This window comes from Thermobia domestica, chromosome 15, assembly GCF_964235325.1.
Source record: "Thermobia domestica chromosome 15, izTheDome1.hap1.1, whole genome shotgun sequence".
NCBI lineage: Eukaryota > Metazoa > Arthropoda > Insecta > Zygentoma > Lepismatidae > Thermobia > Thermobia domestica.
Window position 1 is genome coordinate 3,818,639 of NC_137468.1, and position 16,539 is coordinate 3,835,177.

Below are 16,539 nucleotides of genomic sequence, written 5' to 3' on the forward strand. Positions count from 1 at the left end.
AAAATATGAAATGGCAAGAACCATACTACATTATACAGTTGAAATCAACCAAGTGACTTCATTAATGACTAATCTAGAGAGTACTAAAATGGGGTCATAATAGTGGATCACCCTGTATGTACAGTGGCTATTTATACTGCCTAATGGAGTTTAAAACTGAAGTTGTAAGTTACTGCACAATATCATGATTGGACTGTGATCAATCTAATTGGGTGCTTCTCCTGCTCAATTATATTTAAATCAATAAATATATCAGTAATATTGACCAACCACACTCAGGGAACATTGAAAACTTGAATTTTTGAATGCAATGATCTCATTTGAATACTTTCTTAAAATGAACTTAATTCTTTGTTACATTCGTATTTTAATTTCTCTTTGTTTTCATACTCATTTTTAATTCAATTTACTAACCGATGTAGTAGAGCTGAACCATCAAACACATGCTTGAATTCAGAATCTCCAAAAGAAAGTTTTCCTGGGCCATTTCTCAGGAGAGTGCCTCGAAGCCATTGCGGGAAGGTACCTACACGAGAGAAAAAAAATTATTAATAATTACTAGGGTTAGGATCTTGATGATTTTGCATCTTTTTTCTGGATTAGTATAAACATTGCTCATTGTGTTATAAATCCTGTTTTATTAAAAAGAAGTAATTTAAGACAAACTTGTTTGTGCATTTTTTGCCCATTTCTGTCTATAAGTGCATTTTTTAAAGTTTTTGGGCATTTTACGTGCATATTTAGTATTTATTCTTACTTTTAACCGCATAATTCTCATTTTTTTTATAAAAACAATAAATTGAAGGAGAATGCTTCCGCCTACACGATTCTAGTTCGAAGATTCGTTGGAGCAGGCGTGACCAATGTCCGCAGACTGCAGTTTCTGGTGATTAGTCACATGAAGCCAAGGAGCGAGAGTTCAGTGACCGTTGCATTCACTGTTTTGGTGAGCTGTTGATAGACGCCTAATTCTGCAGTTTATCTGGTTAAAATGCCGAAGATAAAAGAGAATAGTGCTTCCAAGCTTAAACGATTTGTGAGTGAATTTGGATCAGAAAAAGCATTTACAACAGATGTAAGTGTTCTGTACTGCAAGGTGTGTGATACTGCAGTTTCCGCCGAAAGAAAATTTACCGTTGAACAGCATGTTTCAAGGGACAAAAACAAACGGGGACTTAAGTTACGTGCAAAACGAGAGGCAAACGCCGCGCAACAACTTCTCCCGCAGTGTGGTACATCCAAGAATCATTCTATTTTTTTCGAAGATTTGTGTGAAGCATTTATTTGTGCTGACATTCCGTTGAACAAAGTGGACAACGTGACATTACGTGCCTTTTTGGAAAAATACACTTGTAAACCCCCTCCCGATTCTTCGACATTAAAGAAGAATTACGTGAACAAACTTTACGAAAAAACAATGCAGTGCATTAGACAAGAAATGGTTAGAAAGAAAATATGGGTGTCCATGGAAGAAACTTGTGATTCGGAGGGACGAAATGTAGTAAATGTTGTTGTTGGAGTGATGCATGAGGGTGGGCCGGGTAAAACATTTCTTTTGAATTGCGAAGTTCTGGAAAAGGACAATTATTCCACGATAAGTAAGTTATTTGATAAGTCAATGCATCTCTTATGGCCTAATGGCGTCCTTTACGAAAACGTGCTGCTCTTTGTAACCGATTCTGCACCGTATATGGTAAAAGCAGCGAACTCACTTCAGGCGCTATATTCGAAAATGATTCACACTACGTGCCTCGCGCATGGTTGCCACAGAGTGGCTGAAGAGATACGTGTGTTGATAAATTCATAGGAAGTGTAAAGAAAGTGTTCAGCAAGGCCCGACCACGTGTAGCTGCTTTTAAGTCGGAGCATCCTGAACTCCCTCTACCACCTAGCCCCGTTCTTACCAGGTGGAGAACGTGGCTAGAAGCCTGTAAATTCTATTGTCAAAACTTCGAAGCTGTGAAGAAAACGATAGACTCTTTCGACTCCTCCGAATTTCCGCGATTCGAACTGCACAAGGGATACTGGTCAATCCTGAAATTCAAGGTAAGCTTGTGCACATTGAATCTAATTTTGGATTTCTACCAGGTGTGATTACTTCTTTAGAGAAATCTGGAGAAAAGTTGACTTCAATTGACTCAATCAAAAATGCAGCAAGTGCATTAGAAAGTGTTCCTGGGGAAGTAGGACTTGTATTGTCAAGAAAAATGACAGATGTATCGAAAAAAAACTCAGGTTACCATGTTTTGTTCGATAGTGGACATTCTTTCAGGCAGAAAGTTTGTACTGCCCAAATTAGAAAGTGATCTAGGAATTAGTGATATGGTCTATTTCGAATATGTTACGGTGGTTTCTGTAGAAACTGAAAGAACATTTTTAATGTACAAATCGTTATTTGCAGAGAACCGCCATGCATTCCAACAAAACCAACCTTCATATTTTTTGTTGTTGATATATAGGTAATGCACTAATAAATAGTAACGAATGATTCTCTGTGAAAGCATTTTTTTAAATTATAGTGCATTTTTATAGATTTTTAGTGCATAATTGCATTTTTTATTTTGCATTTTCCCCACATTTATAGTGCAATAAAATCCTAACCCTAATAATTACATATATTTCTACTTAGAACTATAAAGGTAACAAAGAAAGTTCTGTAGCTTTTTCACCCAACAACTTCGAACATCCATATGTCACCTAAGACGCATCTGGAAGATCAAAAATAGTCCCCATCAGCATCGACGACCTTCTGCCGACGTTCTGGAAGGCCATGGATTCCATCACGGTAGAACTTGGTGGGCCGTGAAATGAAGAAGGTATCAAGTGCATTTTGCACCTGTATGTCCCTCCTTCAATATCTTCACTTTGCCGCAATAGGGGGGGGGGCTTGAGTACTCTAATGATCCCAAAGAGCTATGCTGGAGATAGCATCGCTATCAGAAGGCTTCCCATGCCGGACAGGTCTTTAGAGGTAGGATTCAAAGAGAGATATTGTGGTAGTGGACAGTAGTTTTTCTTGCGATCTTCAATAGCTTATTGATTGATTTTAACGTCCCGTTCAGCAGCGAGGCTATATGAGACGTAGACCTACTGATTAACGTGGAATCCGAACCACATGATTCAATAGCTTAGGACTCCACCCAACCTAAATCCGACTCTGCAGATATTACTAGATTTCTTCATTTCTGCATACTAGTGACATCTCTCTCCAAATAAAAAGAAATTCTTTCGAACTATAGCCATTTAATTTAAACATGATTAGCCGTTTTAAAGCTATAAGACTTTGGAATCGGACGAAGACCGTGGAGATGCACTGTATTCTGTCTATTGCAAGTCGAAACATGTTACGTGAACCTCTGACTGGAATTATACAGGGTGGCCCAAAAGTAGGTATACAGTATCGTACTGATCAGCTCATTGCATTTTATATCATTCCTTATTGTCATCCTTCAGGTAGACTTAGTTCCTTTACTATTTGTTCTTAATATGTTTTTACTTAGATCTTAAGCCGAAGCAAATAAACCCATAAACTATAATGTTATGCTTGATTAATGCAGGTGTGTATACCTACTTTTGGGCCATCCAGTATATAAAGTGCTTTACATACTTACCAATCATTTCTCCGTCGATTGGTTCCAATACCTCTTCTGTACACTGAGAAAAATCCATTATCCGGACAGCGGTATATTGTACAAATACAAGGATTCGTTATGTTTACTAAGGAAATCTGTACGGAGCGTACTTTATCCATATACTACATAGGTACTGCCTTTTACCCGCTTAGATATTACATCATGTCTCTGCAGGATGTCTGATATCTAACAATCTTCTGTATTTTACATACGTATACGTATGTTAAATACTTCAGCTATACGTTATATACGTCCATCTGTGTGTAAGATCCAGACCGCCTATAGACACTCTTTCTTTCGCCATGGCTGACGTCATTGAACTACCGTCTTTTGCTTGCGAAACGAGGTTGTTTACAAACGGAACAGAAGAGAGGAAGGAAACCTGGGAAGCCTGGGTAAGTACAATAGTTAACTATTACTTTAGTTAAATATTCCCATTAATTATATATTCTTTTAGTGTAACTTGCTTTAATATAGTACTAAGTAAGTAATGTAGTTTATGACTACAATTCTTACTATTGTAACTCGTAAATGATTGAGGAGAATGGAATGGGTGAATCTGAATTTTGAAAAAACTTTGAATATTAATGTTTTGAAACATATTATGTTTCAAGGTAGCAAAATGAATGTTATGTGTTTATTCATTCCATTTTATATGTGACGATTTATTACTTGGTGCAGATTTACTACAGGACTGCTTAACATAATTGCTAATAAACCGTTTTCAGCGCGGAAATTTCCTTGTGTAGTGAAGATTTAGGATTTAGATTTCTGGGCTTTCGGCATCAATGGCCTTGTTACCCCATATGAGGGATGACTTTCCTCGGCGAGTACACTATCCGGGGAAAGGAAGGGAAGAAAGGATTGGGGAAGGAAGAAAACGGCCTGGGACCTATATGTTAGGTACCACTCCGGCATTTGCCTGCTGTGAATGAGGAAAACCCAAGGAAACCTCATTCAGGATGGCTGGACTTAAAATCTTTTGATACTTTTTCGACCGAGTTCTCCCCCGGGATCGAACCCGGAACCGTTCGCACCGAAGGCGAGAGCGCTAGCGACTACCCTACGCGGGGCCACTTGTGTAGTCTAGAAAACTCATTTTTACTAGGATATTTGCAAAATTTTTTTTTTTTTTTTTTTGCTTTTAGTTTAACGCCCCATGATTGTACATCAATGTAAGAGAGAAGGTGACAATGAGATACATGATAATGGTGGAATCAAGAAAATGTAAGGAAACTGGAAAGTCTTAAGAATAACCACACCTACAGTGTTCACCAAAAGGCTATTTGTCGGGAGCAGGAATCGAACCAGGGACCTAACGCGTCAGAGGTAAGCGCTCTACTACAAAGCTTTCTTTTGTTTAAAGAACTTGTTTACATTGAAATATATATATTTTACGAAGATACTAACATATTTTACAGCCTCACTGAAATTAAAAAAAAAAAAGTAGTCAGGGAGAGTTTACTTGTCAGATTTTTATTTTTTAATTTAATTTATTTTTATTTTTATTTATTTTTGCTTTGTTATGTTCCCTAGTTAATTAATGTTTGGGTTACTGAAAATTAAAACCTTTTTAGTATTATTGTTATGTCATCACTTTGGAACCAAAAAAGTTAGATTTTTTTTCTTGTGTTTTCATATAGGAAGTTGGTAAGTTTGTGCCTTAGCATTGGTTTGGTTTCTAGAACGTAATTGAAGGTCATGTTGAGTTGAGTCTTGGCGGGTTTAGAGTTCGTGAAGTGTCAGGCACTGCTTGTGCCCCTGTCTTCTGTCTGTGATGTTTCCTGGCTTTGGGCTGTGAGGTATTTATGTTGAGGAGTACCAACGCAGGCCGCGTGATATACAGGTAGCTTCAACAGCTACGAGTGCCAGATGTTCATCTTTCGTTACGGCGTGACTAATGCAGTATAGTACTAGGTTCAAATTCTATGGGTGGTAAAAATGGTCGTGGTGTGCTAAGAAATACAACGTAATTGTTATTAGTTTATTAGTGTTTCTTCATAGTATAGTTTCACTATTTCTAGAAGGAATTAAGTATTAACGAAGTAATAAATAAGCAAAAGCACACTTTGATTGGCGTTAACTATTTCTCATACTCCATTGAGAATGTTTTGATCCTCAGTTGCGCAAACATCCAGTGTGCGTTTTTTTGTTTGCTTACACTGCCTTATAGATGAGCTCCCTCGTGGCTAAGTGGTTAGTGAACACGCCTTTGGCGTGGGACACCCGGGTTCGATTCCCGGCCGGGGGCCGCGGTGGCTCAGTGGTAGAAGGTTCACCTCTGGTGCTTGGGGTCCCGGGTTCGATCCCAGCCCCGCCAAGTGAACCTTGTGGTGGACAAACACCGTGTGCGTGGGTTTTCTCGGGGTTCTCCCGTTTCCTCCCACTTTCTTCATTCCACTATTTAATTCATTACTCATCACCGTCTCCATTAGCCTAACCATCATAACCGTAGGACATAAAACTCAAAGATTTCATTTCATTTTTTCGATTCCCGGCCGGAGCTTATGTGGTTCGGATTCCACGTTAATCTGTAGGTCCACGTCTCATACAGCCTTGCTGCTGAAAGGAACGTTAAAATCAAATCAGCACCGTTTTACAGATGCAATTGTTCGATTCCGAGTTCGAATGAAGCTTTTTACGGGCAGGGGGCGACTTTTATATATACAATCCAAGGATTTTAGTTATTAGTCAGTGATGCAATATATAGAGCTATATATATTACAAAATTGAAAGTGACTATGTTTGTGACTCTTAATCTCTTAAGAGCTGCGGTGGCTCAGTGGTAGAGCGTTCACCTCCGGTACTTGGGGTCCCGGGTTCGATCCCAGCCCCCGTCAAATGAACTTTGTGATGGACAAACACCTTGTGCGTGGGTTTCCTCGGGGTTCTCCCGTTTCCTTCCACTTTCTTCATTCCACCTTTCATTCATTGCTTATCATCAGCGTCTCCTTTAGCCTAACCGGCATAACTGTGGGACGTAAAACTCAAAGGTTTCATTTCATTTTTTCTTAATCTCTTTGGAATCTTGTACTTAGGTTCACAGCGGAAGCGACGAAATAACTCGACTCATCCATTGTAGCTCTCTTCGCAACCAGTTTCCAAAATGTTGGCAATAAGTTTGCGAAACGGGATATGACGACTCCAATTTTGGGTGAAAAGTCGCTATAAAAATAATAGAGAAATTCATTGTCTATAAGCATTGTTTTAAAGTTGTAGATGTAAACTAAACAATATGTTCTACTCACTGGCGCAAATCCGTGGGGGGGGGGGATGACGGATACATGTCCCCTCCAATCTTGGAACTGAGGGGGACTTCTCCCCAATAATCCGATTTGAAATGTGTTTTTTGGGAGAAATTTGATTATTTTTGTCCGATTGCTACAAAGGAACGTGAGATAAAATAGATGTCCCCCAGATAAGCCTCAAATCTGCAGCCTCCCAACGCTGAAAACAACTCTGATCCTCCACAACATTGTTTTTCAACTTCATAAGTATTTTGGACATCGTCAAAAAAAAAGTATGGTAACGGTCTTACCCCCTCCCCCTCCCAATGTTGAAGACAGATTTGCGCCGCTGGTTCTACTCACATCTTTGTAAATAGGGCGCAACCAATCCTTTAATTCAGGGATCATTTTTTTGTAAAAGAAAAAGTGCAGAATAATTAAAAGACCCCAAAGGACAAATATAACAAACATCTTCTTCGCCTTTATTCACGCAATCTATAGCTAATCTTGTTGCTATCGGTAATGATGTATTACGTGTGTTTCTCAACGGAAACTCTGCGAACTAAAGGACATCAAGTTTGTAGTTGTTCTTCGTTAGAGGGCAAGGGTAACATAACAATGCAGGATTGTGGGGCAGTGAGTATGCTGTATTTCCAAACTCTTCATCAGTTGCGCTGATTAAAACAAACAAACAGAAAAAAAGAACGTAAAAACTGTTTTGAACTAATAATGCTTCTCTACAGATGAACATTTTGTTTGGAGCAGAAAGTCGCTAAATGTGTAAGTAGGTAAATCGTCATTTAAAAATCACCCAAAAAAGTCTCCAATCGGAAAAAAATATTTTTTGTCGCTATCGTAGGGCGACCATACGTCCCGTTTTGACCGGGACAGTCCCGTTTTAGTGGCGTGTCCCGGCCGTCCCGTCAGTAGATGGAAAAAGTAGTATTCGTCCCGTTCTATGTAAATGAAAGAAGTAAATAACAAACCCAGTATCTTTACTCCTTTTAAAAGTATTAATAATTAATAATAACAAAGAGGCAAAAATTGAACTGAAATTCCCTATATTAAACATACTCTATAGTTCGCAGTACTGCTCGAAAGGCAGCAGAGGTTTTAGCAGTTGGTTGTGTGTTGAACAAATTTCAACGTGTCTTTCCTTTTTCATAAGTACCCGTTCTGTAACAAAGAGAGAGAGGAGGAAATCTGATATCAAGGCACTGATAAGAACAAAGGTAGATCTAAAAGTCTAGGGTTGCAAGAACCTGTCCCGTTTTTAACTGAAAATTTTATGGTCAACCTACGCTATCGTTGAGGTCGAATTCCCCTTATTTAGCGACTTTACCCAAAATTGGCAACATTGACCCCCACCGAACAACCAGGGTTGAATTCAGGGGGTAGCCCGGGGGGAATCTCCCCCCCGAAGAAAATTCATTCCCCCCGGAGAAACTCCCAAAATTTCAGTCACAAAATGTAGAAATTACTTCACCCAATTATTTGCTTTTCTGTCCGTGTACGTGCAGACGAAATCCGATCTCTCAATATACATATAAATGACGCAGACCCATTCTATATAAATGTTAACATGTAACATCTAAGATAGAATACCAAATAGTGAATAAAACTTGTATTTCTTAACGCTATGACTGAGTTTGGCAGAACATGAAATTGTTAACTGTTGAAGAAAGGTTTGTATTTTAGTAGGTACTATACTCTCGCCCTATATTATATATTAGTAGGTAGCACTAGCACAGGTTGAGATACGAAAGGAAAGATAGGGAAGATCTTTCGATCATTCCATATAATCTCTCATGTCAGCAGACTTCAGTTCTTGAAAATATACAGTTCCTACATTATTTGAAATAGGGCGCCTAAATCCCATTTCTCGCATCGGAAGTAACAGACGTAAATGTGTTTTACGATTGTTAAAGTAAACACATCTTTCTTTAATTAAAAATAATTCAGTTAAAGGGTGAGATTCAGTGGGCGTCATTTAGAGGGATCAGGGAGGAACAGTTATCCCTCCTTGATTAGAGACTTATATAGAATTTATCAATATGATAATAGTATATAAGTGAAAGATTGCTATTGAAGGTGGCCAAGATCCTGCTCAGTGCCGTTCCATGGGGGAGGGGCAAGCGGGGCGACGGCCCCGGGCGCCGAAGTAAGGGGTGAAAAATTCGGGAGGGAAAAAGAAAAAAGAAGGAAAGAAAAACAGAGGAATGAAATACATGTGGACATATATAAAATGAAAGGAAAAAAGTAATGAAAAGTGCTCAAAATCAAGGAAAAGCAGGGTTTACTTTTTAAAATTTTCCCACCTTTGGCGGCTGGTCTGTCGACCTCACTCATATATACGGGGATGCCGTCGTATACTCTCGCGCCAAGCGCTGATTTTCCACGACACGGCACTAATCCTACTGAAGATTTCGTCAACTAAACTATTGATGTATATGCAGTGAAGAAACCAAGGCTAATATGTTTGATTTAGAATCAGAAGTGTGAGAAAGAATGATAACTTTTTATTAAGATATTCCTAAGTATGTTTGTTTTAGGAGAAAAAATATTTCAGTTAATTTAAATCTTTTTAAAAATTTTTACATTAGTAACAAACAGTAATTACTGAATATAGGAAATAATAAAAATAGTTACTGTAAATAGCAGTTAAAGTTTAGTCTAAACTATTTTTGCCAGTCTTTATTTAATGTTTTAGATGAAATCAAACGATTGTTTTCTTAAAATTATAATCTCATTGAATATTTATCAGCAATTAGTCTCAATATTAGGTAAGATGTGTATGTGAATGGAATTGTTAAATATGCTGCTTTCTTGAAAAAAATACAGAAAAATAACCCTCCCCCGAGCAGTTGACATTCCCCCCGGGTGTAAATGTCTGAATTCAACACTGCGAACAACACCCCGTTATCTTTAGCCTAGCCAGCATAATAGTGGGACGTAAAACTTAAAGATTTCATTTCGAACAACACTCCCAGAAACCTATTGTTATACCATTCCCAAAACACCCTTTTGTACAGTTCTCCCTATTCGAAAAAAAAATTGTAAATAGCAGTGTTCATATATAAATATGGAACTCAATTTCCCTGAATTTTCCAGGTTTTCCAGGTATTAATTTTTCAATTTCCAGGTCTAGTGGAAGAAACTAATAGTACGAGAACACATAAATTTTAAGAATACTATATTTATATATTTGAGAATGGCCACCCTTCTCCCCAATGAACGATTGCAATTAAATATTGAGTCACAAGAAAATAAATAATTAAAATAAATAAAATTTAAGTTGAAAAATATGAAGTTGAGAAACCTACTAAGGGAATTATATAATACTTTTGTTCCATACTTGAATACATTCAAAATATACAAAAATATTGGCTTGGGGAAGAAAAAAGGGCCCGCGAGATTTTAACTGATTCTTATAGTACTCGACAACAGAAATAAATTACTGAAAGAATTTTCAAAATCGGCGCAGGTAAACATGCAGAAAATCGCATTTTCATGTACCGGTTCAAAATGGGGAAGAAAAGACGACCGCGAGATTTTAATTGATTCTTGTAGTACTCGTCGAGAGAAATCGATTAGTGAAGGAATTTTCAAAATCGGCGCAGGCAAACATAGAGAAAATCTCATTTTCATTTTCCGGTTCAAAGTGGGGAAGAAAAAAGGGCCGCAAGATTTTAACTGATTCTTGTAATACTCGACGAGAGAAATCGACTAGTGAAGGAATTGTCAAAATCGGCGCAGGCAAACATGGAGAAAATGGCATTTTCATGTACCGGTTCAAAATGGGGAAGGAAAAAGGTTCCGCGAGTTTGAACCGCTACGATGTATGTTCACGAATGTCCCCGTCTTCTCAAATTTAGTTAATTACTGTGACACTGAAACATGTGACACAGAGTCACATTGTGGATGACTGCAATCGGCAACCACTGCACATATACTCCTCCCGCCCCACAGTTTGATTATTTCGATCCATTCCTCACGTGCTAACGGCATGGTTCAACATCTGCAAGAAAGAGGTAAATGTAACGTTCAATTGGCAATAGCTTTTCACCAAATTAAGCTGCATGAAATCTGATTGCATATTTGACATACTGAGAAAATTCTAGTCCGTGGCCATATGTATCACATATCCCATCAATTCATAAAAATTTTGAACACAAAATTACGGTCGTCCGTGTGACGTACTCCCAAAAGGCCTAATGTGTATCACCCACCTCACATTCAATGAAACCACATCCGTGTAGAATTTAGAAAGGAACTTCTTATGATGTATACAGGATGTCTCAAACGTTCCCTGACATAGGATAACTCTGTTATTATCAGAGTTACAACAAAATGTAAGAGGAAAAACATCTCGAAATATGACGTTTTCAATCTAAAGTGAACACTTTTTAAAAAAAATCGGACGAGATGTTTGTGCTGTATACTCTTTATGCACCCAATTTTAAATGAAAATGCAACGTTGTCATTTACCTGGACCCACAACATAAGTGAATGAAGTTACTGTTTGAAACGGGGGCTGGCCATCGACATGTTAGCGTAAAAGACAGTAACTTCACTCACTTACGTTGTGGGTCCAGGTAAATGGCAATGTTGCATTTTCATTTCACATTGGACGCATAGCGAGTGTACAGCGCAAACGGGTCATCCGATTTTAAAAATTCCTTCACTTTAGAATGAAAACATTATATTTGGAGACGCTTTCCAAAGTAGTATAATTTAGTTTGTTTAAATTTACAATTTAATACAAGTAGATTCGGATTTATATGCGTAGGATTTTGTATGCATCTAACTAATGAATTCTTTATTTTCATGCTTAACTTAGTGACTTGGCTTTGGACTGCAACTGATTATTGTAACCCATTATTGCTTGAGAAGAAACAAGATATCCGAATCTTCATTTGGAGAAATCAAACGTCTATTGGAAAGCTGGGGATTACAATCATTAATTTCTACATTTCAAGGTGCGTAAATTATATATTCTGTGTTTGTTGTTAAATTACTATTACTATTATTGAGTTTAGAATCATTCAAGCACTTCATGATATTTTATGGGGATCAAGATGGGTGCCGGATAGATAAGTATTTGAGCGTCAGGCTCTTATTTCTTTTCAATTTAATATTTAATCAATGATTATTTTTCTCCCTCATTATTCCACCAAATCGTATTCCAAGATCATATATCCATTTTTGATCGATATATCCATATTTTTGATCTCTTTCATATTTCTATATTTTCGATTTTTGATATTGTTTATATTTCGATATTGCTGTATTTTTCGATATTTCGAACAAGTTTCGATAGTTTGTCAATATCGATTATCTATATCTAAATTCGGATATCCCAAAGCCCTATCGAACCCCCTCCGAAATGAAGTTTTTGGCTATGGACCTGATTAGGGATGCGCACGAGACAAGACGAGACAGAATTTTTGGTACGAAATTCGAGACGAGATAGAGCTCTTCCAATAGAAACGGATCCAGTTTTCGAGACGAGACATAACTTTCGCGGCACCTTTTCGAGAGGAGACAATCTCAAATCTTTTCTCTTGCGCATCCCTACACTTGATCATGAGGTATCAAAAAAAAAAAAAAAAAAGTTAATGAGAAATACCGGTAACATGTAAATACAATATAGGTAGCTAAAACATTTTTGTTTTCATTCTTCAGTAATGCATTATTATTAATCTCAGGGGGGCGCGGTGGCTCAGTGGTAGAGTGTTAACCTCCGGTGTTTGGGGTCCCTGGTTCGATCCCAACTCGCGCCGTGTGGACTTTGTAGTGGACAAACACCGTGCTCGTGGGTTTTCTCGGGGTTCTCCCGTTTCCTCCCACTTTCTTCATTCCACCATTTCACTCATTTCTCATTATCTCCATCTCCTGTAGCCTAACCGGCATAATCGTGGGACGTTAAACTTAAAGATTTCATTTTTTATTAATCTCTGTATTTTATAGTGTATTCTCAAGCTTAAGGTGATGTATAATTAAATTTTGAATTCAGTTAACTTATTTTGTTTCTCAGATTGTTTTTAAAATGTATGTACAAACGTTTATTTTCATTCTTGAGAGTTTAAAGTGACGTATAGTTATTAAACATAGTATTTAATATTGTACTCTTAACGTGGAAGTGATATACAGTTAACTTTTGAATTCAGTTAACATTTTTCTCTCTGAAATTGCTTTAAAAAGTATGTAAAAACGTTTTTATTTTATTTCTTGAGTGCTAAAAGTGATGCAAAGTTATTAAGCTTACTACTTTATATTGTATTCTTAACCCTAAACTGATACACAGTGCGTTTTTGAATAAATTATGTCAAGTTATTTGAGTGACGAACACTGGTAGAAAATCCTGACTACTACTGGAACATTTTGATTTTAAGGTGACGACTACTGGTGCAAGGATTTTAAAATATTGTTTTTCCTCCAACGGCTACTCCTTTTTTAATTCTAACTACATGGTCATTATAGGAAGGATCAGTGAGTCTTTCCAACTATGGTACAGCTCCGACAGATTCACGATGCTCAGAGAAGAGACAAAATAGTATGTTTTCAACCTTAAAGTGAGAACCACTGGCGTTTTTACCCTGCTATGCAAAAGTAAGTGAGTACTCCAATGGAGTTCCAATGCGGTACTTAATTTCTGCGTTTTAGATATATGGAAATACATGTCTCTAAAATGTAAAGAACTGATTTTTTTTTTTTTTTTACTGAAAACTGCAACTCGGTAAGCCTTATGGATACCGAGGTATGGGAAAATAAACTATAGGTATGTGGGGCTTGCATACTTGACGCTACAATTCGGAAATTGAATTAAAATATGACTAACGGCTATCAAGATGTTGTCAAATAAAGGGAGGACCAACACAGTTAAGGGGTTTTCGTGTTAGATGCTAAAATTTCCGAAATCGGTCATGGAAAGTTAATAAACACCAGTAGCAATTTCATCTTAAAGTAATTAGATATCTTCATGGGGTGTTAGAACATCATGGAGTCTACCAAAATTAAATTTTAAAAGCTTTTGAAAATATAATCTGACATTTGTAAACAGTATTTGAAATATGTATTTACCCAAAACTTCCAGCTAGTACATCTAACATCTGGAGAAACACTGTGAAATAAAAGCTTGAAATTTCGGAAACAATTATTGGTCGCAACAAAATTAAATAAGATGGTACTTCTATGGGTTAAATCAGTACCTCAGTACAATTTCGATCGAAAGATTAGTTCAGTCCTAGGTTTTCTTCAGGCAATTCCAAGGGTTCATCGAGCTGTGCAAAAGAATGAAAATTCGCTGTCAATATCTAAGATAGTAAATAAGATATAAGGAATTATATATTTTATGACGTGAAAATAGAGATCTTTATGGATTTGTACTTTTGGGTCTTTCCTATAAGAAAAAAATTCAGAAAACTACTGTATATACCTTAATAGACAATTCAGTGGGCGGGGACACAGTAGCTTAGTGGTAGGGTATTTAACTAATCTTTTTTTTTTTTTTTTTTTTGCAGAAACTATTGGAGTATTCACTTAACCCATAGAAATACGATCATACTTAACTCCCTATTTAATTTTAAAATTAAATAAAAGGAAATATTTCAGTGTAGCGACCCACGATTATGCATTTTAGTCTCAGGGAGATTATGATTAAAGCAAGTGAATGTTGTTGACAGAATTGATGGAATGCAAAGGTGGGAGGAGAGTACCCCGAGAAAACCCACGAATACGATGTCCACTACAAACTGACTTGGCCGTGGATCGAACCAAGAACCCAATACACCAGAGGTAAGCACTCTACCACTAAGCCACTGTGCCCCCGCCCATTTAATTGTCTATTAAGGTATATACGGTTGTTTTCTGAAATTTCTTCTTCTTACAGCAAATACTCAAAAGTACAAATCCATGTGGGTCTCTATTTTTACGACGTCATAAAATACATAATTCCTTATATCTCGCTTGCTATATTAGATATTGACAAAAAATGTTCACTTTATTTCAGAGCCCGATGAACGCTTGGAATTGTCCAAAGAAAATTTAGAGCTGAATTAATCTTTCGATCGAAATTGTACTGACGAGTCTGAGGTTCTCACTTAACCCATATAAGTACCATCTTATTTAACTTTTGTTAGGATCAATAATTGTTTTCTGAAATTTCAAGATCTAATACGCTTTTATTGTATGGTGTCTCTCTAGCTGCTAGATGTACTAGCTGGAACTTTTAGGTAAATACATATTTCTAATACTCTTTACAAATGTCAAAATATATTTTACAAAACTTTTAAAATTTAATCTTGGTAGACCCCATGATGTTCTTAAACTCCATGGAAATACCTAATTATTTTAAGATGAAATTGCTACTGATGCTTATTAACTTTACATGACCGGTTTCGGAAATTTTACCACCTAACACGAAAACCCCATAACTATATGGATCCTCCCTTTATTTGACAATATCTTGATAGTCATATTTTAATTAATTTTCTAAATTGTACTGTCTAATATGCAAGCTCCACGTACCTATGGTGTCGCTTTTTATTTCACCATATTTCGGTAACTGTTAGGCGTACCGACTTGCGGTTTCGGTAAACACACACCTCTAACGTTCTTTAAAACGTTATTAAGACATATTTTAGAATATTTAGAAATGAGAGTTCTGGGAATATCATGGTACCCGAAAACCCCCATCAGGGCGTGTGTGTAGTGTATTTAATTGAAACTACTTTTGAGGTTGTTGTAAGCCCTCGTAATTACGTTTCCGAAACTGCACCATCTAGTACGCAAACTCCACAGTTCTGTAGTGTCGCTCTTTATTTTCCCATATCTCGATATCCATAAGGCTTACCGAGTTGAGGTTTTCGGTAAACAGATGTCAGTTCCTTACATTTTAGAGACATATATTTTCATATATCTAAAAAATACAGACATTAGGTACCCCATGGTAGCCCGAACACCATTGAGGTACCCACTTACTTTTGAATGGTAATACATTTTGAGTTGTTGTTCAGCATCAATAAACACTTCATAGTTTTTCTACGTGCAACCCAAAAGTCCATACCTGACCGAACAGATTTTGTCCATTTAATCTCAAAAATGTTAAGATACTTTGTATTGTTAAGTACAACCAAATTAAGCACACTGAATATAACATTTTAAATATTTTCTGATTTTTGTTGCAGGTATTTCGTGCATCAAACCAGGATTCTGCTTGAAAGACAGTCAAAAGAAGCAGTGTAGGTTGTGGCTAAAAGTACGCCCTTTCTGAAGACAGACTCAGTTGTACTTACATTATTTTGTACGAATATATAACCCTAATAAAGATATTGTACTACAAATTATTTCTTTCTTCCATAAATTATAATAAAATATTATCTCTGTTTAAAGAAAATGATTGTTAATGTTAAGTCATTTTAATTCTTTTTCTCTGTAATGAGAACATTATCCCTAGCAATATTTTTTATCTTTGTGCTATTGCGATTGGATGAAGTAAAATTCTATACGAAGCACTATTATTTCAGACAGGCATTAATAACTAATGTATTGTTCTGTATGTAAGACAATGTGTATACTGAACATTTCTAGCGAAGGTGTTGTTTTAATACAGAATCTATAACTCAGCTTTTCAGTAGTCAACTTTATTGGGAATCCGAAGAAAGAAGTTAAAAAAAAAA

The 16,539-nt window shown here is 36.7% G+C and overlaps 1 protein-coding gene across 1 annotated transcript in view; it reads right to left on the reverse strand.

Moving 5' to 3' along the window:
- The window catches only part of LOC145672004 (carotenoid isomerooxygenase-like), a 108,115-nt gene extending 104,446 nt beyond the window's left edge, over positions 1 to 3,669 (reverse strand). Inside the window, exons 1-2 of the mRNA XM_081741186.1 lie at positions 3,612 to 3,669; positions 415 to 526 (exon numbers count right to left, since the gene is read on the reverse strand). Of these exons, the coding sequence (XP_081597312.1) occupies positions 415 to 526; positions 3,612 to 3,669 (170 nt within the window). The remainder of the gene's footprint in view (positions 1 to 414; positions 527 to 3,611) is intronic.
- Between the last annotated feature and the right edge of the window lie 12,870 nt (positions 3,670 to 16,539).